Here is a 26,722-nt window from a genome sequence, read left to right as displayed (position 1 = left end):
GAGACGCGGTGTTGGACCATTACGCAGAGTTCACCCTCCGCTTTCGGGCAGTTTTCGACCCCCCGCCTGAGGGTCGAGCGGCGGCTGAACGTCTGTTCCACCTGAGGCAGGGGACGAGGAGCGAGCAGGATTTCGCTTTAGGCTTCCGGACCCTGGCCGCCAGCGCGGGATGGAACGACAGGGCCCTGATCGATCACTACCGGTGCAGTCTGCGCAAGGACGTCCGTCGGGAGTTGGCCTGCTGAGACACCACCCTCACGTTGGACCAGCTGGTGGACCTGTCCATCCGGCTGGTCAACCTGCTGGATACCCGCGGACGTCCGGATTGGGGCCTGTCAGTTCCGTCCCCCAGCACCACCGCTTCGATGGAGCTGGGAGGTGCTGCACTTAGGGCGACCGGAGGAGGGGTCATTCCCTGCACCATCTGTGGCCGCAGAGGGTACACTGCTGGTCGGTGCTGGGGGGGTTCCTCAGGGAGTCGAGGCAGCAGGCAGGACACTATCGTGTCACCCCAGGTGAGTCGGCACCAGGCTCACCCAGAGCCCCCTGTTGCTCACATGTATGTGTTTATTAAATTTGCTGAGTTTTCCCCGCATTCCCAGCATAAGGCACTCGTAGATTCAGGCGCAGGTTGGAATTTTATTGACCGTTCATTTGCCCATAGTTTAGGGATTCCCCTTGTTCCTGTGGATATGCCGTTCCCTGTGCACACCCTAGATAGTGGACCATTAGTGTCAGGGCTGATTAGGGAGGCCACCGTTCCACTAAGCATGGTTACGCAGGAGGGTCACAAGGAGAGAATCAGTCTCATCCTTATTGATTCTCCTGCGTTTCCCGTGGTGCTGGGCCTACCCTGGTTGGCCTGTCATGACCCCACTATTTCGTGGCAACAGAGGGCTCTCAAGGGGTGGTCATGAGAGTACTCAGGGAGGTGTGTAGGGGTTTCCATCGGTGCGACTACGGTGGAATGGTCCAAACCAGGTCTCCACCGTGCGCATCCCCTCAGAATATGCCGATTTGGCTAGAAGGCGACTCAATTACCACCCCATCGACGGGGGGATTGTGCAATACATCTCCTGGTAGACGCAGCACTTCCCAGGAGTCACGTGTATCCTCTGTCACAGGAGGAGACGGCGGCTATGGAAACATATGTCTCCGAATCCCTGGGGAAGGGATACATTCGGCCCTCCACTTCACCTGCCTCCTCAAGTTTATTTTTTTGTGAAGAAGAAGGATGGAGGTCTGCGCCCGTATATTGACTATCAGGGGTATCAAATCAGATCACTGTGAGGTACAGCTACCCGCTGCCTCTAATCGCCAGTGTGATCGAGTCAATGCACGGGGTGTGCTTCTTCACAAAATTGGATCTCAGGAGCGCTTACAACCTGGTGCGTATCCGGGAGGGGGTCGAGTGGAAGAAGGCATTTAGTACCACCTCAGGGCACTATGAGTACCTCGTCATGCCGTACGGGTTGATGAATTACTCATCAGTCTTCCAGGCCTTTGTTGACGAGATTTTACGGGATCTGCACGGGCAGGGTGTAGTAGTGTATATCGACGACATTCTGATATACTCCACTACACGCGCCGAGCATGTGCCCTGGTGCGCAGGGTGCTTGGTCGACTGTTGGAGCATGACCTATACGTCAAGGCTGAGAAATGACTGTTCTTCCAACAGTCCGTTTCCTTCCTAGGGTACCGCATTTCCACTTCAGGGGTGGAGCTGGAGAGTGACCGCATTTCAGCCGTGCGTAATTGGCCGACTCCCACCACGGTGAAGGAAGTGCAGCGGTTTCTATGGTTTGCCAACTACTACCGGAGGTTTATCCGGGGTTTTTGGTCAGGTAGCAGCTACCATTACCTCACTGCTGAAGGGGGGACCGGTGCGGCTGCAGTGGTCGGCAGAGGCGGACAGGGCTTTTGGTCACCTGAAGGCTCTGTTTACCTTGGCTCCCGTGATGGCTCATCCGGATCCCTCTTTGGCGTTCATAGTGGAGGTGGACGCGTCCGAGGCTGGGATAGGAGCCGTGCTCTCTCAGCGCTCGGGCACGCCACCAAAGCTCCGCCCCTGTGCTTTCTTTTCGAAGAAACTCAGCCTGGCGGAGCGAAACTATGATGTGGGAGACCGGGAGCTGTTGGCTGTCGTCAAGGCTTTGAAGACGTGGAGACATTGGCTCGAGGGGGCTAAACACCCTTTTCTCATCTGGACTGACCACCACAATCTGGAGTACATCCGGGCGGTGAGGAGACTGAACCCTCGCCAGGCAAGGTGGGCCATGTTCTTTACCCGTTTTGTTTTCACTCTGTCCTACAGACCAGGTTCCCAGAACGCTAAGGCAGACACACTGTCCTGGATGTATGACACAGAGGAGCGGTCCATGGATCACACTCCCATACTTCCGGCCTCTTGCCTGGTGGCGCCTGTAGTGTGGGAGCTGGACGCGGACATCGAGCGGGCGTTACGCACAGAGCCCAGTCCCCCCCAGTGTCCAGCTGGGCGCCTATACGTTCCTTCTGCTGTCCGCGACCGTTTGATCTATTGGGCCCACACGTCACCCTCCTCTGGTCATCCTGGCATCGGTCGGACGGTGCGTTGCCTTAGTGGGAAGTACTGGTGTTCCACCTTGGCCAAGGACGTGAGGGTTTATGTGTCCTCCTGCTCGGTGTGCGCCCAGTGCAAGGCTCCCAGGCACCTGCCCAGAGGGATGTTACAACCTCTACCCGTTCCACAACGGCCCACCTGTCGGTGGACTTCCTGACGGATCTTCCTCCCTCACAGGGCACCACCACGATCCTGGTCGTTGTGGATTGGTTTTCTAAGTCCTGCCGTATCCTCCCTTTGCCTGGTCTCCCTACGGCCCTACAGACTGCGGAGGCCCTGTTCACTCACGTCTTCCGGCACTACGGGGTGCCTGAGGACATAGTCTCTGATCGGGGTCCCCAGTTCACGTCCAGGGTCTGGAGAGCGTTCATGGAACGTCTGGGGTTCTCGGTCAGCCTTACCTCAGGTTTTCACCCCGAGAGTAACGGGCAGGTGGAGAGAGTAAACCAGGATGTGGGTAGGTTTCTGAGGTCATATTGCCAGGACCGGCCGGGGGAGTGGGCGGCGTTCATCCCCTGGGCAGAGATGGCCCAAAACTCACTCCGCCACTCCACCACTAACCTCTCTCCCTTCCAGTGCGTACTGGGGTATCAGCCGGTTCTGGCACCTTGGCATCAGAGCCAGATCGAAGCTCCTGCGGTGGAAGAATGGTTTAAGCGCTCGGAGGAGACCTGGGACGCCGCCCATGTGCACCTGCAACGGGCCATGAGGCGGCAGAAGGCGAGGACCGACCGCCACCGCAGTGAGGCCCCGGGGGACCGGGTCTGGCTCTCGACCCGAAACCTGCCCCTCCACCTGCCCGGCCGGAAGCTGGATCCGCGGTTTGTGGTGCCATTCAAAGTCCTGAGGAGACTGAACGAGGTATGCTACAGGTTACAGCTTCCCCCAGATTACCGTATTAAACCCTCGTTCCATGTGTCTCTCCTCAGGCCGGTGGTGGCTGGTCCACTCCAGGAGTCTGAGGTCGAGGGGGCCCCGGCTTATACTGTTCGAGGCATCCTGGACTCGAGGCATCGGTCGAGGGGCCTTCAGTACCTCGTGGAGTGGGAGGGGTACGGTCCGGAGGAGAGATGCTGGGTGCTGGTGGAGGACGTCTTGGACCCTTCGTTGCTGCGGGGGTTCCACCGTCTCCATCCGGATCGCCCTGCGCCTCGTCCTCCGGGTTGTCCCCAAGGTCGGTGTCGGCGCACTGCTGGAGCCGTGCGTCAAGCGGGGGGGTACTGTCACGACTTCCGCCGAAGTCGGTCCCTCTCCTTGTTCGGGCGGCGTTCGGCGGTCGACGTCACCGGCCTTCTAGCCATCGCCAATCCACTTTTCATTTTCCATTTGTTTTGTCTTTGTCTTACACACTAGTTTCAATTCCCCAATTACAATTATTTAACCCTTTGTTCCCCCCTTTGTTTTTTGTGAGTAATTGATTGTATGTAAATCGGTCCGTTATGTGAGCTCACTTTATTGTATTATATTTGTCTATTTTGAGTAAAATACGTTTATTTACTCATATCTGCTGTCCTGCGCCTGACTCCTCTACACAAGCTACACACAGACCACATCACAGCTACACATGGCCTGTCTGCAACTTACTTGAAACATTGCATCAACTATTAACTAGGGACCGGCCCGAAGCTTGTGCTAGCATTGTATAAAATATTCTGGGCCGTTAGAATTTCCAGCGCCAGTGAGCTCAGGACAGACACAGTTGTAGGCTATTTGCGCAAGAGATAAGAAACATACCGGAGCTGAGTACCAGCACCTCAAATGTTCTCCTGCTTGAGCTCATGTTCCTCTTATAGAATATTAGCTCAACAGTATTGTGGAGCTCCTACACCTAAATATGAACAGTACCAGCACCCAAAATGAGTATATATTTCAGTCCAAGTCAAGCACTGATAAGCATTTATGAGGTAGGCCTATTTTATGACGTTTCCACTGGATCAGAGCATGACATTTTTCCCTTTCACGCTGAGTGGTTATCGAAAGGGAGAGAGCTGGAAAGATTCTGGGACTATTGTTATTCTCAATGGATGTAAAAACAGACTTTGCTTGCTGTTTGAGGTGAAGAAAATATGACTTTGAGAAGCTCCATAGGTCATTAATGGCGGTGCGTTAAGCCAATCAGAAATACTATCAGATCCCCAAATGAGCACATTTATATGCCTACGTTTGTGCGCAGGCCAGGTGGCCTATAGGCCTACTTCTATGCTTGCGTGTCCTTACTCAACATTGACAGGAGGCTCCAAACAAAAGACCAAGACTAAATTGACACCTCGTAAATGGAATGAAATAAACCAAAACTTGTTTCTCACAAGTGTAGCATTGGTTATGCATCCTGCAAAAAAAAAAGGGTCCACTCAGACAATGAGAACGGGAATACTTGAATAATAATATTGAATGCATTAAAATAAATTACCATAACCAAATTAACAACATTGTAGATTATAAATTATGGAAATTAATGTTAAATGTACTAATGGCGATATATGTAATGGGGAATTGATCTACACTAACAAGCAAAGCAAACAATTCACACAATGAAGTTATGAAACAATGAATGTGCACAAATTGGCTGGAGTGAGAAGTGCATTGTGCATCTGGGCGCATGATCAATCCCACGTCTGCATTGGCCATGTGGCATTTATGGTGATATGGCCTCAGCAGAAGTTAAGGCATTCATACCTATTGCGCTTCGCTGAGCAGTGCAGAACTGTTTTCAAGGTAGTGAGTTTGTTTATATACAGGAGCTACTGCCCCAACCTACTGTCAACTAATTATGCCAATGCGGAGCTATACAGAGCCCTCCGCATTGTTACAAAATTTGGTAGGGCAAGGCCATGTGGTAAGGAGCTTGATTTGGCCTCTGCATGCCTCTGAAGGCTCCGCATTTGCGTCACACCATCCCTATTGAGCATCCGATCACATTTTTTTCGAGATCAAACATAAATTGGCTTTTAGTCTAGGCCTCCACAATGGATTAGTTCACTGAGATGGGCAAAAATATATATATATTTGTTACTGCACGACGACAACAATCAAGGTCGACCAACAGCCTTATGACCAAACAATTTGCCAGTCACCTAATTGGGGTCAGACCTAGATGAAAGCAGCAGCGCCCTGTCTGCCAGGGTCTAGGACTTTTCCACTGAAATAATCACTGCTGGGCCCATGTGGTCACTACCATATCTCTGCTGAAGATGCTGAATGAAGCATGTTTATGAGGTCAGGAATTCCCATCCCTTATTGAAGGTTTAGACAGCTGTAGCCCTGACATTTCTCCTAATATCAATAGACAACTAAGGGCCATCATCACACTTCCTATGACTTACTGTTGAGAGAGACTTCTCCACTTGCCTGGCTATGTAGACTCCTTGCTCCGGCCAAATGCCACACCAATAAACGTAGTTTCTTCTCCACAATGAGTCTGGATCATTCGGGGCAGTCTGATTGGTCCAGAAACCGATGGGTTGGGCCAGAGCCAGAACACATGTGGGTAAAGTGGCAGTTTAAAAATTTGTCATTAGCTTTGATATTCTGATTGGTTAGAGACGATCCAGACACTGGTGACTTCGTTTTGTACAACACCCCTCCTTCCCTTCTTCACCACAAAAGACTTCAATGACGGCAGTCTCAGACTAAAGTATGTAGCAAACGAAAGAGCAGTGGAAGAATTTTGTGCAAGTGGTCAGGCCATTTTTTCCCTACAGGCCGTATCAAAACATCCATCAGATCTTGCATGCTGACTGCACGTCTCAACAATTATAGCCTGGTTGTCCTTTGAAACGGAACTCAGGGACTTTTTGGACTATGATGATATAATCTCCACCTTCAACACCATGCCTAGGCATCTACACTTGTGCTGTAAAATGTGAAACACAAGAAAGTTAAGTCTGGATACTGTTTATTTTCAATTTAGCCTAATGTTTTCATGCCTGCCTTGGTTGGTCAGGCCTATGTGTTTGATTCAAAGTGAGCTACTGTATTCATACCCACCGTGATATTAGGCTATGTATGAGGAGTTCATGTTTTAATGCCTGCCTTGGTAGGCCATGGTTTATGTTTGCGGATTCAAGTGAGCTGTTGTACTCATACCCGCTGTGGTATTATGCATAATGATTTCATGTCTGAATGTCTATAGAGTAGTGTTTGTTTATTCAAAGTGAGCTATTCATTTCATACCTATACGTTTCATAGCCGTACAGTTCAAGATATAGGCCTAAAGTGTTTGTATTGTGTTGTGCGTGGCTGTTTTCATACGGCAAAAAGTGGGCACTTTTGGGCTATTGAGCACCACACGGGCAGGTAAAGCTGAGCCTGCGAAAGTCAAATCAAATATTTCAGCACCAGACAGCTCCGCCCTCCGCTCTGTTCTCTGACTCCTGATATTCGCATTCACAATGAGAATGATTCGCATTCACAGTGAGAATGATTCGTATTCACAATGACAAGTTCTACAGTTTAGCCTCTTTATTTTGCTTCTCGATAGAAGAACTTTAGGGACAGGTTATGAGGTTCAGGCCAGAGGATCAGACTCGATCCGGTAGCGATCATCAGTTCCCCTATACACAAAATAGCCTAGGCCTACAGAAATCAAGTGGCAAAGACTAAAGCATAAAACAGTTATACAAAAATAGTAATATTAGCTGTGGGGGCTGTGCTTTGGCAAAGTGGGTGGGGTTATATCCTGCCTGTTTGGCCCTGTCCGGGGGTATCATCGGATGGGGCCACAGTGTCTCCTGACCCCTCCTGTCTCAGCCTCCAGTATTTATGCTGCAGTAGTTTATGTGTCTGGGGGCTAGGGTCAGTTTATATCTTGAGTACTTCTCCTGTCTTATCCAGTGTCCTGTGTGAATTTAAGTATGCTCTCTCTAATTCTCTCTCTCTCTTTCTTTCTCTCTCTCGGAGTACCTGAGCCCTAGGACCATGCCTCAGGACTACCTGGCATGATGACTCCTTGCTGTCCCCAGTCCACCTGGCCGTGCTGCTGCTCCAGTTTCAACTGTTCTGCCTGCGGCTATGGAACCCTGACCTGTTCACCGGACGTGCTACCTGTCCCAGATCTGCTGTTTTCAACTCTCTAGAGACAGCAGGAGCGGTAGAGATACTCTCAATGATCGGCTATGAAAAGCCAACTGACATTTACTCCTGAGGTGCTGACTTGTTGCACCCTCGACAACTACTGTGATTATTATTACTTGACCATGCTGGTCATTTATGAACATTTGAACATCTTACCCATGTTCTGTTATAATCTCCACCCTGCACATCCAGAAGTGGACTGGCCACCCCTCATAGCCTGGTTCCTCTCTAGGTTTCTTCCTAGGTTTTGGCCTTTCTAGGGAGTTGTTCTTAGCCACCGTGCTTCTACACCTGCATTGCTTGCTGTTTGGGGTTTTAGGCTGGGTTTCTGTACAGCACTTTGATATACCAGCTGATGTAAGAAGGGCTATATAAAATACATTTGGTTTGTATGGAATTTAATGTAGCCTAAGCCTTTTTTTGTAATCCATAAATGTCCTCCAGCAAAACATACAATACAGAGATGAATCAGTAACGACTAGCATCCTCTTATCTGGCCCCTTAGCCTAACATATCAGCCATAAGGGCCTTTTATTTCATTCTGGATATCATGCTGGATGTATTTTGCATTACCATGACTTTAGGTCATTCAGAGTAGCATCTGTTTTTCATAGATTTCTTTTACACAGGGTGCCTATTCATTCACCAGGCAGGCCGTTTGGGAAATGTTTGGAAAATGTTTTCCATGCACCACTTTTCCATGCACCACGACTACACCACTGATGTCTGTGTATTTTTGCTGGAAAATGTTGGCCCAGTCTCTTTTACTCAGGCCCAGCCACACGGCAATTTCTGCCTACGCCTCTGGACTCAAAGGCCATTGCTGTCTTACCGTCTTATGGCTGACCAATCAGGGGGATGTCTAGGGACCGGGATAATAATATAGTAGACACACAAACACCTACACACACACGTTTGTACCCACACACCCATTGCACACACACACACCTATGGGTTCAGATGGGATAGATGTAAACAGACTCACCTGTACGCTTGTTAGTGTGGTGTATTGGTAGGCTTTGATAACCAGGTAGTTAGCCTCGATGTCTATTAATCCCAGAATCATATACTTCCACCATCGCCTCTTCAGTATAGCCAGCAGATTCTCCTCACCTGTGAAGAGAATAAGAGAGACATGTTATAACAACGTCTGTTCCCACAGGGAATATAACTGTACGCTCATGAGATATTGTGGGTTGATATACACTATATATCCAAAGGTATGTGGACACCCCTTCAAATTAGTGGATTTGGCTATTTCAGGCACACCCGTTGCTGACAGGTGTATAAAAATCGAGCACACAACCATGCAATCTCCATAGACAAACATTGGCAGTAGAATGGCTTTACTGAAAAGCTCATTGACTTTCAACGTAGCACCGTCATAGGATGACACCTTTCCAACAAGTTAGTTCGGCAGATTTCTGCCCTTCTAGAGCTGCCTGATCAATTGTAAGTGCTATTATTGTGAAGTGGAAACGTCTAGGAGCAACAACATTTTTCTGTCCTCGGTTGCAACACTCACTACCAAGTTCCAAACTGCCTCTGGAAGCAAGTCAGCACAAAAACTGTTAGTCGGGAGCTTCATGAAATGGGTTTCCATGGCGGAGCAGCCGCACACAAGCCGAAGATCACCATGTGCAATGTCAAGTGTCGGCTGGAGTGATGATAAGATCTCCACCATTGAACTTTGAAGCAGTGGAAACGCGTTCACTGGAGTGATGAATCACGCTTCACCATCTGGCAGTCCAACGAGTCTGAGTTTGGCGACTGCCAGGAGAACGCTACCTCGTTGAACTACCGTATATAAGATTTCCCTTTCAGCTTCAGTGCATGGCTAACATTTCCAAATTAATTACAAGACAGATACAACAAGGGAAGCAATTAACATGACAAAACAAACAGATAAACAAAACCACCCTTGAGAGAAGTCAGCCTCTTCCCAAGGATCATGGGAGGGGAAAAAACTCCTGCAATCTCAATAGAACAATGCGGCTAGGTAGTTATTTGTTTTCAGTTATTATAGCTAGCACTGTGTGCAGTAATCTCTTAGCACAACAAGCCCAACATGAGAGCATTCTAAAATGTCAGCTTTTTTAATGATCATAATTGGCAAAAGAAAGCTCTCTGGGATCAGAGTGTGGGTAGAGTGAGAGAGAAAGAGAGTCAGGCCAGAGAGGAGGAATAATTGGAGACAACAAAGAAGCGAGTTCAGACCTTCAGCACAACACTATTTACAGAGGAGCAGGTAGGAGGCATCCAAAAGCTAATTATTCATTCATGCTCAAAAACATCAAACGGTCAAACAGGTCGGTGGGGTTATTACTACGGTAGCTACAGTATAGTCTTGTACACTCATACCGTTAGAGCACTGATAAATGTGCTGCTACTTTATGAGAAATCTAAGCTAATACTATAGCTATGAGCAAAGAGTCGGTGTTTGTAAAACAGTTGATGTAACCCATTTTGCAGTGCTTGAATAATTACATAAACTTGTAACAGATGCACTGAATTAAATTGTCTAATTACTATGCATTTGCATATATTGACAGTCTTTCTAAGCACACAGAGATATGCCACCAGTTGTACAGATTCCTGGAGTTAAACATTTGAAGGGAAAAGGTTCAAAATGGCTTCCTTTCCTTGACTGGCGGGATTGCAGAGTGCAGTGCTGTGATGGGGAGCCTTTCCCAGATTCTGGATGGTTCTGTGCTCTACTATAAGTTATTATAATCACCGGGTAACGGTCACACAGCACAAAAAACAGCCAGCCTGCCACTGTTCACGGAGAAAGGTTGTTTCCTAAAAGTACAGGTGTATTTACCTAGTTTTATGTCCGTAGCTTAGCGTCCAGCTTCAAGAGCAGGTTATCTGTTAGGTTAAACAGGGATGTCACTGTGTGTTCTTTCTCTATACATACGCCTAAGGACCAGGGAAGTCACCAGGATCTGGCTTTCGGGGCTTTAGTCCTACATGATTTTGGGTCATTCCCAAATCTTTTGTCGTGCTGCGATGATGTAAAAAGTGGTTTGAGATAAAACTCCCAGAAGTCAGCCAACCGTTATAAATCAGGGGTGTAGTGCCACTTCCATGCTCCGCCACTTCCAGAATGGTGCCATGTCTTGCAAGATCACTTTATATTTCATTTGTATTCTACATAACAAACCAAATATAATAGCATAGATAATGTTAGGCTACTGTCATACCAAAAACACCAAATAATTTCTGATGAAAATGTATGATGATTGTGCTGAAATGTTTTTTTTCTCATGTGGACAGACCGCAACAGCAGGTGCCATAGGCTAAAATATGCTTTGACTGAAACAAAATCCAGGTGGCTGTGTTTAACTCCATCTGCTCTAAAATGAGATTAAACAGCTATGCTACTTAGCCTACTGTCACGCCCTGACTTTAGAGAGCCTTTTTATGTCTCTATTTGGTTTGGTCAGGGTGTGATTTGGGGTGGGCATTCTATGTTTTGTTTTCTATGATTTTGTGTTTCTATGTTTTGGCCGGGTATGGTTCTCAATCAGAGACAGCTGTCTATCGTTGTCTCTGATTGGTAACCATACTTAGGTAGCCCTTTTCCCCTCCTTTCGTTGTGGGTAGTTGTCTTTGTTTGGGGTACTATAGCCCTCTTAAGCTTTGCGGTCGTTTTGTATTGTTTTTGTTGGCGACATTATCCAAATAAAAAGTAATGTACGCTCACCACGCTGCAATTTGGTCCACTTCTTTTGACGGCCGTGACACCTACGTCATTTAAGAAGATCGAAATGCATATTACCATGAAACTGAAATCAAATGGTTGGCATGCAGGCAACATGGATGCTTCACCTGTAAAACGTGAAGAATTATCATTCACAATTGACAGTGATGATGGCCTAATTTCTAATAAAGGTAGGCCTAATTTATAATAAATGTAGGCCTAATTTATAACAAGGCAGGTCTAATTTGGTGTTTTAGGATTTTAAACATAGAACATTTTCAATGAGACACTTATGTGTAAACATAGGCAATCATGCAACTTGGATGATATAGGCCTATTGTATGTACAGTGCCAAGAAAAAGTATGTGAACCCTTGGTCATAAATTGGTCATAACATTTTATCTGATCTTCATCTGGGAATACATTTTTTCGTCAATGATAGCAAGCTGTCCAAGCCCCGAGGCAGCAAAGTAGCCCCAAACCATGATGCTCTCTCCACCATACTTTACAGTTGGGATAAGGTTTTGATGTTAGTGTGCTGTGCCTTTTTTTCTTCAAACATAGTGTTGTGTGTTTCTTCCAAACAACTCAACTGTAGTTTCATCTGTCCACAGAATATTTAGCCAGTAGCGCTGTGGAACATCCAGGTGCACTTTTGGTGCACTTTTGCACTTTTGCCTACTACAGATGTGCAGCAATGTTTTTTTTGGACAGCAGTAGCTTCTTCTGTGGTGTCCTCCCATGAACACCATTCTTGTTTAGTATTTTACGTATCGTAGACTCATCAACAGATGTTAGCATGTTCCAGAGATTTCTGTAAGTCTTTAGCTGACACTAGGATTCTTCTTAACCTCATTAGCCTTTTGCGCTGTGCTCTTGCAGTCATCTTTGCAGGACGGCCACTCCTAGGGAGATTGGCAACAGTGCTGAACTTTCTCTATTTGTCTTACCTTGGACTGATGAAAATTAAGGCTTTTAGAGATACTTTTGTAACCCTTTCCAGCTTTATGCAAGTCAACAATTCTTTAATCTTAGGTCTTCTGAGATCTCTTTTGTTCGAGACATGGTTCACATCAGGCAATGTGTGAAAAGCAAACTCAAATTTTGTGAGTGTTTTTTTTATAGGGCAAGAAGGTTCTAACCAACATCTCCAATCTCGTCTCATTGATTGGACTCTAGGTTGGAGAAGTCATTAGAATAGGGGTTCACATACTTTTCCCAACCTACACTGTGAATGTTTGAATTATCTATTCAATATAGACAAGAAAAATTCAATAATTTGTGTTATTAGTTTAAGCACACTATGTTTGTCTATTGTTGTGACTTAGATGAAGATCAGATCAAATTTGATGACCAATTTATGCAGAAATCCAGGTAATTCCAAAAGGATCAAATACTTTTTCTTGCCACTGTATATTCTGACCTATTGTATAGCTTTCAATAGGCTACATGTAGGTACCAACTTTCATTCAGAAATGATGATGTAATAATATAAAAAATGGTGCTCCGGTAGGCTACCTAAAAGATAGCACTTCACCACTGGTTATAATAAATGTAAAGCAATTGCCATGTGTGGTCAACTGATAATTCCAGCTCCCTTTTGATTGGGATAGAGTCATTGCCGCTTTGACAAAAACATTGGAACTTCTCTTGATAAATCAATGTCAGATTTTCTTTTCACTGAATCTCCGGTTGAATATTTGGTTACAATTATGCTGGTAAATGTTAGCTAAATTGAGGTGAGTGCTCATGATCATTAGTCTAGCAATTGAAAGAATGCACATCTTATCTACACACCCATTTGGCCTCTAGCCTACCTGATGAGCTTCCCTGATGTTGTCATGAACCTTCCAGTACTTACCTGATGCATTTCAGTCACTTAGCCTACTGATGAGCTTCCCTGATGTTGTCATGAACCTTCCAGTACTTACCTGATGCATTTCAGTCACTTAGCCTACTGATGCAAATACACATTTTTACACTTTTTCCATAGGCTATTCAAGTAATTTGACATATTCTCTTATTGGTTAAAAAGGTCATAAGGCCTACATAGTTTCAACAACAATATAGCTGAAACCACTAGCCTATTGGCTTCATTCATTTATTGAATGTATTATCTTGTAATTGTAGGCTAGGCTACTTGCTGATAGATTATTTTAAAATGTTATTTTAACATTATACCCTCTCTGTGTGTTAGTTCAGCCTGGGCGTGACATTATACCCTTTCTGTGTGTTAGTTCAGCCTGGGCGTGACATTATACCCTCTCTGTGTGTTAGTTCAGCCTGGGCGTGACATTATACCCTCTCTGTGTGTTAGTTCAGCCTGGGCGTGACATTATACCCTCTATGTGTGTTAGTTCAGCCTGGGTGTGACATTATACCCTCTATGTGTGTTAGTTCAGCCTGGGCGTGACATTATACCCTCTCTGTGTGTTAGTTCAGCCTGGGCGTGACATTATACCCTCTCTGTGTGTTAGTTCAGCCTGGGCGTGACATTATACCCTCTCTGTGTGTTAGTTCAGCCTGGGCGTGACATTATACCCTCTCTGTGTGTTAGTTCAGCCTGGGCGTGACATTATACCCTCTCTGTGTGTTAGTTCAGCCTGGGCGTGACATTATACCCTCTGTGTGTTAGTTCAGCCTGGGCGTGACATTATACCCTCTCTGTGTGTTAGTTCAGCCTGGGCGTGACATTATACCCTCTATGTGTGTTAGTTCAGCCTGGGCGTGACATTATACCCTCTCTGGGTGTTAGTTCAGCCTGGGCGTGACATTATACCCTCTCTGTGTGTTAGTTCAGCCTGGGCGTGACATTATACCCTCTATGTGTGTTAGTTCAGCCTGGGTGTGTGTGTGTGTGTGTATCACCACTAGGCCATATATTAATCTTAGAGGTGTGGGGGTACGGCGAGCGGGCGGGGTGTCATAATCAGATTATTTATTAGCTTGGCCGACACGTCTGTTTGACTTTCACTGGATTGTCTCACATACTGTGTGACTGTGTGTTGTAACTGAGGTAGTTCAGGTGAAATGGGAATCCTCAAGGGCACAGTGTGTGTGTGTGTCCCAGCCTTCTTCCTCCATTTACCTTCTGATCTGTGTCTGTTAGACTAGAGACAACAAACATCACATCAGACACAATGCAAACAGAAGGCCAGGTGATTGGACGCCAATGATCTGTGTGACTTTGATGGGCTCTCTCCCTCCTATGGCTCTGTGCGTAAGCAATGAGAGTTTATTTGCACACCTCGGGCAAAGAGCTGCGCCTTCATTAAGTGGGACTTCCAGTGTTTGAAATGACAGTATGGGCGGCCCAATCTCTCTCCTCTGTTTTGAGACAGTCAGCGGTTCACCGGGGCAACCCTCTTCACGATGATAAATCACACTCTAACACTAAGCAGAAAGAAACCTCTCTAATCTTGGATGATGTCGAAGTGTTTGAGTTTGCAACGCAAGATTTGTTCGTTTACTTTAACACTTGAGCTAGTACTAGAAGTTCCTTCTATTCTAAGTATCATTGGCAGGGGGGAGGGGCCTGAAAGAAACAATAACATCCAATGGTCTCGTAATTCCTCATTCAATTATAGGACTGGCAGTGCTTTAAGTGGTAGAGTAAGTTAAATGCAGAGCACTGCAGGATCTATTCCTATAGTAGCATTATTCATTGTTTTTACATGGCCAATCAGTGTGTGCGTACCCAGAAGCTCCAGGGGACCTGTGCTAGCTAGCTTCATTTGCACTCTGTCACTACCCAGACAGGCTAATGTTCTCTTATTCTGTCCTTGTTAAAAGCTGCTGACTGCTACATATCCTGCCTCATATAGTCATCTCCTCTGCATCTCTAATCAGGTCTGGAGATGTTTTCTGATTTCCCCGGATACATTTAAATTGAAATGGGGAAAGGGAAAGGGGGATACCTAGTCAGTTGTACAACTGAATGCATTCAACTGAAATGTGTCTTCTGCATTTAACCCAACTCCTCTAAATCAGAGAGGTGTGGAGGGTAACTGCCTTGCTCAGGGGCAGAACAACATATTTCTACCTTGTCAGCTCTGGGATTTGATCTAGCAAACTTTCGGTTAATGACTCAACGTTCCTACCCGCCAGGCTACCTGCCACCCCTATTCAATACCACTCGATCCAGACTTAATGGAATCATTGATTTCATTGGTGTAGAGTTTTCTTCATAGGCCTAATTCTAAATCAAGACTCCTATTTTCTTTACAGCCTCATAGCTCTCAAAAGTCTCTCAATATAGCCACGTGTGTGGTTAGATAGGCGAGGGTAGGCTAGTTGCTCTCCGCCTCCCCTACCTCCTCCCTCAACCCTAGTATAGACATACCTTACTACATTATTGATTATGTGCCTATTGGGACAGAAGCACAATCCAACGCATGTACATCAGCGGTAAGAATTATGTTGTGACCATCCCTGCAGCAAGGTCCTGTAGCTCAGTGAGTCTCCTCTGCTGTCAATAGGCTGGGATGGGCAGAGCCTCCCTCCTAAAAAACAATAAAAGAGCTCTCAGAGGCAATCACCAACTGGGAGGACAAAGGTATTGACCTGACTAAGTACCTGCAGGCTCCTGAAGGAAAATACCACAGGAGATATTGAAGAGTACTGACTCGAGACAACTTCACCAAACTGTCACCAAAACACACACACGCACACAGTACCAGTCAAAAGTTTGCACACACCTACTCATTCAAGGGTTTTTCTTTATTTTGACTATTTTCTACATTGTAGAATAATAGTGAAGACATCAAAACTATGAAATAACACATATGTAGTAACCAAAAAAGTGTTAAACAAATCAAAATATATTTTAGATTTTAGATTCTTCAGAGTAGTCACCCTTTGCCTTGACAGCGTTGCACACTCTTGGCATTCTCTGAACCAGCTTCATGAGATAGTCACCTGGAATGCATTTTTAATTAACAGGTGTGCCTTGTTAAAAGTTCATTTGTGGTATTTCTTTCCTCCTTCATACGTTTGAGCCAATCAGTTGTGTTGTGACAAGGTAGGGGTGGTATACAGAAGATAGCCCTATTTGGTAAACTACAAAGTCTATATTCTGGCAAAGAACCACTCAAATAAGTAAATGGAAACGACAGTCCATCATTACTTTAAGACATGAAGGTCAGTCAACACGGAAAATATCAATCATTTAGAAATCTTCAACCGCAGTCACAAAAACCATTAAGCGCTATGATCAAAATGGCTCTCATGAGGACCGCCACCGGAATGGAAGACCCAGAGATACCTCTGCTGCAGAGGATAAGTTAATTTGTGTTACCAGCCTCAGAAATTGGAGTCCAAATAAATGCTTCACAGAGTTCAAGTAACACACATCTCAACATCAACTGTTCAGATGAGACTGTGTGAATCTGGCCTTCATGGTCAAATTGCTGCAAAGAAACAACTACTAAAAAGGACACCAATAAGAAGAAGAGACTTGTTTGGGCCAAGAGATACGAGCAATGGACAATAGACCAGTGTAAATTTGTCCTTTGGTCTGGAGTCCAAATTGGAGATTCTTGGTTTCAGCCGCTGTGTCTTTGTGAGACGCGTTGTGGGTGAATGGATGATCTCCGCATGTGTAGTTCCCACCGTAAAGCATGTAGGAGGTGGTGTTATGGTGTGGGGGTGCTTTGCTGGCGACACTGTGATTTATTTAGAATTTAAGGCACACTTAACCAGCATGGCTAGCACTGCATTCTGAAGAGATATGCCATCCCATCTGGTTTGGGCTTAGAAGGACTATCATTTGTTTTTCAACAGGACAATGACCAAAAAAAACCTCTAGGCTGTGAAAGGGCTATTTTACCAAGAAGGAGAGTGAAGGAATGCTGCATCAGATGACCTGGTCTCCACAATCCCCAACCAAATTGAGATGGTTTGGGATGAGTCGGACCGCAGATTGAAGGAAAAGCAGCCAATAAGTGCTCAGCATATGTGGGAACTCCTTCAAGACTGTTGGAAAAGCATTCCAGGTGAAGCTTGTTGGGAAAATGCAGAGAGTTTGCAAAGCTGTCATCAAGGCAAAGGGTGGCTACTTTGAAGAATCTCAAATATAAAATATATTTTGATTTGTTGAACACCTTTTTGGTTACTACGTGATTCCATGTGTTATGTCATAGTTTTGATGTCTTCACTATTATTATACAATGTAGAAAATAGTAAAAATAAAGAAAAACCCTTGAACGAGTAGGTGTTCTGAAATTTTTGACCGGTAGTATATATATATATATATATATATATATATATACATACATACATACATACATACATACATACATACATACATACATACATACATACATACATACATACATACATACATACATACATACATACATACATACATACATACATACATACATACATACATACACACACACACACACACACACACACACAGTGCCTTCGGAAAGTATTCAGACCCCTTGACTTTTTCACATGTTACTTTACAGCCTTATTCTAAAATGGATTAAATAAAAACAAATTCTCAGCAATCTACACTCAATAGCTCATAATTACAAAGAGAACTGTTTGCCATTTTTGCAGATTTATTTAAAAAAATAAAACAGAAATAATATATTTACATAAGTATTCAGACCCTTTGATATGAGACTCTAAATTGAGCTCAGGTGTATCCTGTTTCCATTGATTATCCTTGAGATGTTTCTACAACTTCATTGAAGTCCACCTGTGGTAAATTCAATTGATTTGACATGATTTGGAAAGGCACACACATGTCTATTTAAGGTCCCACAGTTGACAGTGTATGTCAGAGCAAAAACCAAGCTATGAGGTCAAAAGAATAGTCCGTAGAGGTCCGGGACAGGATTGTGTCGAGGCACAGATCTGGGGAAGGGTACCATAATATGTCTGCAGCATTGAAGGTCCTCAATAACACAGTGGCCTCCATCATTCTTAAATGGGAGAAGTTTGGAACCACCAAGACTCTTCCTAGAGCTGGCCTCCCGGCCAAACTGAGCAATCGGGGGAGAAGGGCCTTGGTCAGGGAGGTGTGACCAAGAACCCGATGATCACTCTGACAGAGCTCGAGAGTTCCTCTGTGGAGATGGGAGAACCTTCCAGAAGGACAACAATCTGACACTCCTCAGTAAAAGACACATGACAGCCTTGGAGTTTGCCAAAAGGCACCTAAAGACTCTCAGACCATGAGAAACAAGATTCTCTGGTCTGATGAAACCAAGATTGAACTTGGCCTGAATGTCAAGTGTCACTTCTGGAAGAAACCTGGCACCATCCCTACAGTGAAGCATTGTGGTGGCAGCATCATGCTGTGGGGATGTTTTTCAGCGGCAGGGACTGGGAAACTAGTCTGGATTGAGGGAAAGATGAACGGAGAAAAGTACAGAGAGATCCCTGATGAAAACCTGCTCCAGAGCAATCAGGACCTTAACCTGGGGGCGAAGCACACAGCCAAGACAACGCAGGAGTGGCTTCGGGACAAGTCTCTGAATGTACTTGAGTGGCCCAACCAGAGCCCGGACTTGAACCCAATCGATCATCTCTGGAGAGACCTGACAAAAGCTGTGCAGAGACGCTCCCAATCCAACCTGACAGAGCTTGAGAGGAGCTGCAGAGAAGAATGGGAGAAACTCCCTATATACAGGTGTGCCAAGCTTGTAGCGTCATACCCAAGAAGACTTGAGGATGTAATAGCTGCCAAAGGTGCTTCAATAAAGTACTGAGTAAAGGGTCTGAATACTTCTATAAATGTGATATTTCATACATTTGTTTTTTATAAATAAACAACATTTCTAAAATCCTGTTTATGCTTTGTCATTATTGTGTGCAGATAGTTTTTTTCCCCTCATCAATTTCATAAATTTTAGAATAAGACTGTAACCTAACAAAATGTGTGAATACAACTAAATGCACAAGTGTACAATGCCTGAGAAAGTGACTGACAAAAACCAAAGTCAGAGTCGACAGTCAAGGACAGTCGGGGGAGATAAGGAGATGTTGATGAAGGCTATTTGTCCAATTGATTGCTTGAATATTCCATAGAGAAATAAAGTTAAAACATTGATGAAAAAAAGAGGTGGGCTGTGGGTGTTGCCACATTGTAATAGAAGGGCATTAAGTCATTGCAGGTGTATTGCATCATTCAGCCTGGAAAGTCCGTTTTTTCCCTTCTAACACTTTATTACGGTACACACAGAGTGAATAATGTTGTGTTAAGGCTATTTCTGAAGAGAGCTAACATCTCTACCCTAGCAGCCAAGTCATTATAGTCCCTCAATGTCTGTGAAAATATGGCAACTGGATAGCTGTTAGAGAATAGCCTACCCCACAGATAACACGTACTATCACCTGTTCGGTCACCATGCAGTATATTAGAGAATCCATTACGACCTTGACATTTCATCTCTGTCTGTGTTTCTATAGAAGAGACCATTAGTGGAGGCTTTCCAAGCTTTTTAGCCTTTTTTTTATTTCAATAAAAAATCTTTGCATTGAATTTCACTTAGAGATGATTAATTAGGTAAAGGTCCACATGAATAAAAGAAATTAATACAAAAAAAATGAATATTCTTGGTTTCCATCATGAATATATCTGAACTATCATCAGAGAAGAGGATGATGCTTATGGTTCCCTGACTGCTTTTTTTCTGGGCACCAGTTCAACCAGTTCAGCACAGATGGACGAGACAGGGAAAACACAAATAGAAATAATGTTTCTGCACATTTCTCCCCCCACCCCAACCCAGTCCTCAGGTTCTCCGCTCTGCAACGGTTTTGAGAGTTTCAGTGATTCTAACCATTATGGCTGTTCAGTCATTTCTTTTGGACAGGCTCCACCTGGCAAAGCCTGTCTCGCTCTCTTTGCTCTGACAGATTGGTACAGATGAATGCTGGCAGCCATTCCCATTCATCTGTGAATCCTGAAAAACAATGGCTTAACCTACTGGGCCATATGCTTGGGAGACATTATTGTGTTAGAGAAGAGAGCGAGAGAGAGCCTGCTAGGCATGTTGGTCCCCATGGTGGCAGATGGGAGATTCTGACACAAGGTGGCATTTGCTGTGTTGGGTCTCTGTGTAATCATAGAAGGAGAAATTGGCGTGCTTATCTCAATGTTTGTAGTGACAAAATGTCTTCGGGTGCCAGGTTCAAAAAGCATATACTTGAAGAAAGGAAAAAACCTCAGAGGTCAAAAATAGACAATAGGCATGCACCCATATTTTTAGATGACGTCACATTGCAGTACTGCTTCTTTATTTTTTCACAATCATTATTTACATACATTATTTACAGACATTTTCTGTAAATTACAATAAACAAAGAAATAGGCACTTTGTTGCTCACAGGAAGCAACTTAACAGAAGTTCTTCATTCAGGACTCTAGGGCTCTCTATAAGACATCTATTTAATATCTCCCTCTGTAACAGCAATTTATCACCTACTATCAAACATGCTGACCACAACGCTCGCGTCGAGTGCATTGCAAAATACATTTACACATACAGTTGAAGTCGGAAGTTTACATGCACCTTGGCCAAATACATTTAAACCCAGTTTTTCACAATTCCTGACATTTAATCCTAGTACAAATTCCCTGTCTTAGGTCAGTTAGGATCACCACTTTATTTAAAAAATGTGAAATGTCAGAATAATAGTTGAGAGAATTATTTATTTCAGCTTTTATTTCTTTCATCACATTCCTAGTGGGTCAGAAGTTTACATGCACTCAATTAGTATTTGGTAGCATTGCCTTTAAATTGTTTAACTTGGGTCAAACGTTTCAGGTAGCCTTCCACAAGCTTCCCACAATAAGTTGGGTGAATTTTGACCCATTCCTCCTGACAGAGCTGGTGTAACTGAGTCAGGTTTTTAGGCCTCCTTGCTCGCACACGCTTTTTCAGTTCTGCCTACATATTTTCTATAGGATTGAGGTCAGGGCTTTGTGATGGCCACTCCAATACCTTGACTTTGTTGCCCTTAAGCCATTTTGCCACAACTTTGGAAGTATGCTTGAGGTCATTGTCCATTTGGAAGACCCATTTGCGACCAAGCTTTAGCTTCCTGACTGATGTCTTGAGATGTTGCTTCAATATATCCACATAATTTTCTTACCTCATGATGCAATCTATTTTGTGAAGTGCACCAGTCCCTCCTGCAGCAAAGCAACCCCACAACATGATGCTGCCACCACCGCGTTTCAAAGTTGGGATGGTGTTCTTCGGCTTGCAAGCCTCCCCCTTTTTCCTCCGAACATAACGATGGTCATTATGGCTAAACAGTTCTATTTTTGTTTCATCAGACCAGAGGACATTTCTCCAAAAAGTACGATCTTTGTCCCCATGTGCAGTTGCAAACCGTAGTCTGGCTTTTTAATGACGGTTTTGGAGCAGTGGCTTCTTCCTACCTTTCAGGTTATGTCGATATAGGACTCGTTTTACTGTGGATATAGATACTTTTGTACCCATTTCCTCCAGCATCTTCACAAGGTCCTTTGCTGTTGTTCTGGGATTGATTTGAACCTTTCGCACGAAAGTACGTTCATCTCTAGGAGACAGAACATGTCTCCTTCCTGAGCGGTATGATGGCTGCGTGGTCCCATGGTTTTTATACTTGTGTACAATTGTTTGTACAGATGAACGTGGTACCTTCAGGCATTTGGAAATTGCTCCCAAGGACAAACAGACTTGTGGTCTACAATTTATTTTTCTGAGGTCTTGGCTGAGTATTTTAGATTTTCCCATGATGTCAAGCAAAGAGGCACTGAGTTTGAAGGTAGGCCTTGAAATACATCCACAGGTACACCTCCAATTGACTCAAATGATGTCAATTAGCCTATCAGAAGCTTCTAAAGCCATGACATCATTTTCTGGAATTTTCCAAGCTGTTTAAAGGCACAGTCAACTTAGTGTATGTAAACGTCTGACCCATTGGAATTGTGATACAGTGAATTATAAGTGAAATAATCTGTCTGTAAGCAATTGTTGGAAAAATTACTTGCGTCATGCACAAAGTAGATGTCCTAACCGACTTGCCAAAACTATAGTTTGTTAACGAGAAATTTGTGGAGTAGTTTAAAAACAAGTTTAAATGACTTCAACCTCAGTGTATGTAAACTTCCGACGTCAACTGTACATGTCATTCAATCATTGCACCCACACTGCTCACGCACGTCAACAAGCGTCTGCGTAGCCAGGCACTAAAATAGAACTTGGTTCTATTTGTGATGTTCAACTCGTTGCAAGTCCTGCCTCTCCCATCTCCTCATTGGTTTTTAGGAGCATATACCCACGTGTGTGATTGAAAGATGAACTGAGGTCCACACTCCAATCCAGTTCGTTGTGGTAATGCACCTTAAAGTTGGTTGCCAACCTCCATAGAAAGTCTGAAGAAGAAGAAGCCCGAAGGAGGAGAAACAAACTCGGTTTACCATTTTACCTGTGGATTAATTGTCGGATTAGAGGACCTTGTGCATTTCAGGTAAAATAACAAACCAATGTTTATATACCATGACAAGTTAGCTATTAACAGCAAGCTAGCTTGCTAAATTGCCATAAATGTTTAATGCACTTCGACCTGTCCCCAAATTAATATAATTGGTTCAGAGTTTGTTTTGATATTTCAACCTGCGTGTCCTGATCGCATCTGGTGTGGGTGGACAAAATCAACTTGTGCGCGGTCTGGTCAGCATGTAATACCTGTTAGGTGGCTGTACAACTTCTATGCCCTGGAACCTCAGTTGGCACACATCATGTCCCACCGCATTAAAGTGTCTGGACACAGGGGACTTCCCGAATTGCTGAATAGATCAATCGGCCAATTTCTTGGGCCACTACACCTATTTTGCAAATTGGACTTGGACCCCTCTGCTACTCGGAACCCTACTAATCCATCACGACTGGTCAATCGACGTCACCGCATGCGGAGGCTAAAGCAGTCTTTCCTCCGTCGAGACGTCCCTCTAAGGCCCTTCTGCTATCCCCGGCCTGTTAGCTGTCTGAATCACCGTGTCTCCAGCCAGCCCAACCACTCACTGGACACCTATGATCACCCGGCTGCCTCTCCCTAATATCAATATGCCTTGTCCATTACTGTCCTGGTTTGTGATTATTGTCTTATTTCACTGTAGAGCCTCTAGCTCTGCTCAATATGCCTTAACCTACCATTTAGTTCCACCTCACACTTATGCAGTGACATCACCTGGTTTAAACGTCTCTAGAAACAATATCTCTCTCATAATTACTCAATGCCTAGGTTTTCCTCCAATGTACTCACATCGTACCATACCTTTTGTCTGTACTGTACATTATGCCTTGAATCTATTCTATTGCGCTGAGAAACCTGCTCCATTTACTCTCTGTTACAAACATACTAGATGACCAGTTCTGATAGCCTTTAGTTGTACCCTTATCCTACTCCTCCTCTGGTGATGTAGAGGTTAATCCAGGCCCTGCAGTGCCTAGCTCCACTCCTACTCCCCAGGTGCTCTCATTTGTTGACTTCTGTAACTGTAAAAGCCTTGGTTTCATGCATGTTAACATTAGAAGCCTCCTGCCTAAGTTTGTTTATTCACTGCTTTAGCACACTCTGCCAATCCGGATGTCCTAGACGTGTCTGAATCCTGGCTTAGGAAGACCACCAAAAACCATGAAATTTCCATCCATAACTATAACATTTTCCGACAAGATAGAACTGCCAAAGGGGGCGAAGTTGCAATCTACTGCAGAGATAGCCTGCAGAGTTCTGTCTTACTATCCAGGTCTGTACCTAAAAAATTCGAGCTTTTACTTTTAAAAATCCACCTTTCCAGAAACAAGTCCCTGGACACCATATGTGAATTGATTTCCCCCCATCTATCTTCAGAGCTCATGCTGCTAGGTGACCTAAACTGGGGCATGCTTAACACCCTGGCCATCCTACAATCTAAGCTTGATGCCCTCAATCTCACACAAATTATCAATGAACCCACCAGGTACAACCCCAAATCCGTAAACACGGGCACCCTCATAGATATCATCCAAACCAACTTGCCCTCTAAATACTACATCTCTGCTGTTTTCAACCAAGATCTCAGCGATCATTGCCTCATTGCCTGCGTCCGTAAAACATCTGCGGTCAAACGCTCCCTAAAAAACACTTCAGCGAGCAGGCCTTTCTAATCATCCTGGCCCGGGTATCCTGGAAGGATATTGACCTCATCCCGTCAGTAGAGGATGCCTGGTTATTCTTTAAAAGTGCCTTCCTCACCATCTTAAAGCATGCCCCATTCAAAAAATGTAGAACCAGGAACAGATATAGCCCTTGGTTCTCTCCAGACCTGACTGCCCTTGACCAGCACAAAAACATCCTGTGGCGTTCTGCATTAGCATCGAATACCCCCGTGATATGCAACTTTTCAGGGAAGTTAGGAACCCATATACACAGGCAGTTAGGAAAGCTAAGGCTAGCTTTTTCAAGCAGAAATTTGCATCCTGTAGCACAAACTCAAAAAAGTTCTGGGACACTGTAAAGTCCATGGAGAATAAGAGCTCCTCCTCCCAGCTGCCCACTGCACTGAGGCTAGGAAACACTGTCACCACTGATAAATCCACTAAAATTGAGAATTTCAATAAGCATTTTCCTACGGCTGGCCATGCTTTCCACCTGGCTACCCCTAGCCCGATCAACAGCCCTCCACCCCCTACAGCAACTCGCCCAAGCCTCCTCATTTCTCCTTCACCCAAATCCGGATAGCTGATGTTCTGAAAGAGCTGCAAAATCTGGACCCCTACAAATCAGCCGGGCTAGACAATCTAGACCCTCTCTTTCTAAAATTTTCTGTCGAAATTGTTGCAACCCCTATTACTAGCCTGTTCAACCTCTTTTGTATCGTCTGAGATTCCCAAAGATTGGAAAGCTGCCACGGTCATCCCCCTCTTCAAAGGGGGAGACACTCTCTAGACCCAAACTGCTACAGACCTATATATACCCTACCCTGCCTTTCTAAGGTCTTCAAAAGCCAAGTTAACAAACAGATTACCGACCATTTCGAATCCCACCGTACCTTCTCCGCTATGCAATCTGGTTTCAGAGCTGTTCATGGGTGCACCTAAACGATATCATAACCGCCATCGATAAGAGACATTACTGTGCAGCTGTATTCATTGACCTGGCCAAGGCTTTTGACTCTGTCAATCACCACATTCTTATTGGCAGACTCAACAGCCTATGTTTCTCAAATGATTGCCTCGCCTGGTTCACCAACTACTTCTCTGATAGAGTTCAGTGTGTCAAATCGGAGGGCCTGTTGTCCGAACCACTGTCAGTCTCTATGGGGGTGCCACAGGGTTCAATTCTCGGGCCGACTCTCTTCTCTGTATACATCAATGATGTCGCTCTTGCTGCTGGTGATTCTCTGATCCACCTCTACGCAGACGACACCATTCTGTATACCTCTGGTATACAGTAAAGCTAAATGCATGCTCTTCAACTGATCGCTGCCCGCACCTGCCCGCCAGTCCAGCATCACTACTCTGGACAGTTCTGGGACGGTTCTGACTTAGAATATGTAGACAACTACAAATATCTAGGTGTCTGGCTAGACTGTAAACTCTCCTTCCAGACTCACATTAAGCATCTCCAACCCAAAATTAAATCTAGAATCGGCTTCCTATTTCACAACAATGCTGCCAAACATACCCTCGTAAAACTGACCATCCTACCGATCCTCGACTTCGGCGATGTCATTTACAAAATAGCCTCCAACACTCTACTCAACAAATTGGATGCAGTCTATCACAGTGCCATCCGTTTTGTCACCAAAGCCCCATATACTACCCACCACTGCGACCTGTATGATCTCGTTGGCTGGCCCTCGCTTTGTACTCGTCGCCAAACCCACTGGCTCCAGGTCATCTACAAGTCTCTGCTAGTTAAAGCCCCGACTTATCTCAGCTCACTGGTCACCATCGCAGCACCCACCCGTAGCACGTGCTCCAGCAGGTATATCTCACTGGTCACCCCCATAGCCAATTCTTCCTTTGGCTTCCTTTCCTTCCAGTTCTCTGCTGCCAATGACTGGAACGAACTGCAAAAATCACTGGAGCTGGAGAGCTGGACGGAACCAAAGCAAAGAAAGTAAATATCAAAGCTTCCCCCTCTCCTATCTAACCTGCCTACCCACTACTTAACTATCTTAGCACCACCTGGTGCCCTAACCAAAATACAGGGGGTGGTCCGCCCAGGTCTTACCTAGTGTGCCTAGACATTGAATATACTACAGGTATATGTATGCCCGCGGGCCTCTTGCCTAAGCACTCCCAAAGTGCCTTCTCCTTCCCCCCTGGGAACAAATGATACAGAAC

The 26,722-nt window shown here is 44.9% G+C and overlaps 1 protein-coding gene across 1 annotated transcript in view; it reads right to left on the bottom strand.

Annotated features, from left to right (window-relative positions):
* LOC129817496 (solute carrier family 35 member F1-like) overlaps positions 1–26,722 on the bottom strand; it is a 166,055-nt gene that overhangs the window by 51,394 nt on the left and 87,939 nt on the right. Inside the window, exon 3 of the mRNA XM_055872799.1 lies at positions 8,661–8,788. Within this exon, the coding sequence (XP_055728774.1) occupies positions 8,661–8,788 (128 nt within the window). The remainder of the gene's footprint in view (positions 1–8,660; positions 8,789–26,722) is intronic.

Source organism: Salvelinus fontinalis, chromosome 20, assembly GCF_029448725.1.
Source record: "Salvelinus fontinalis isolate EN_2023a chromosome 20, ASM2944872v1, whole genome shotgun sequence".
Lineage (NCBI taxonomy): Eukaryota > Metazoa > Chordata > Actinopteri > Salmoniformes > Salmonidae > Salvelinus > Salvelinus fontinalis.
Note: the sequence above shows the minus strand (reverse complement) of the source record. Positions and strands in the feature narration are given on the sequence as shown.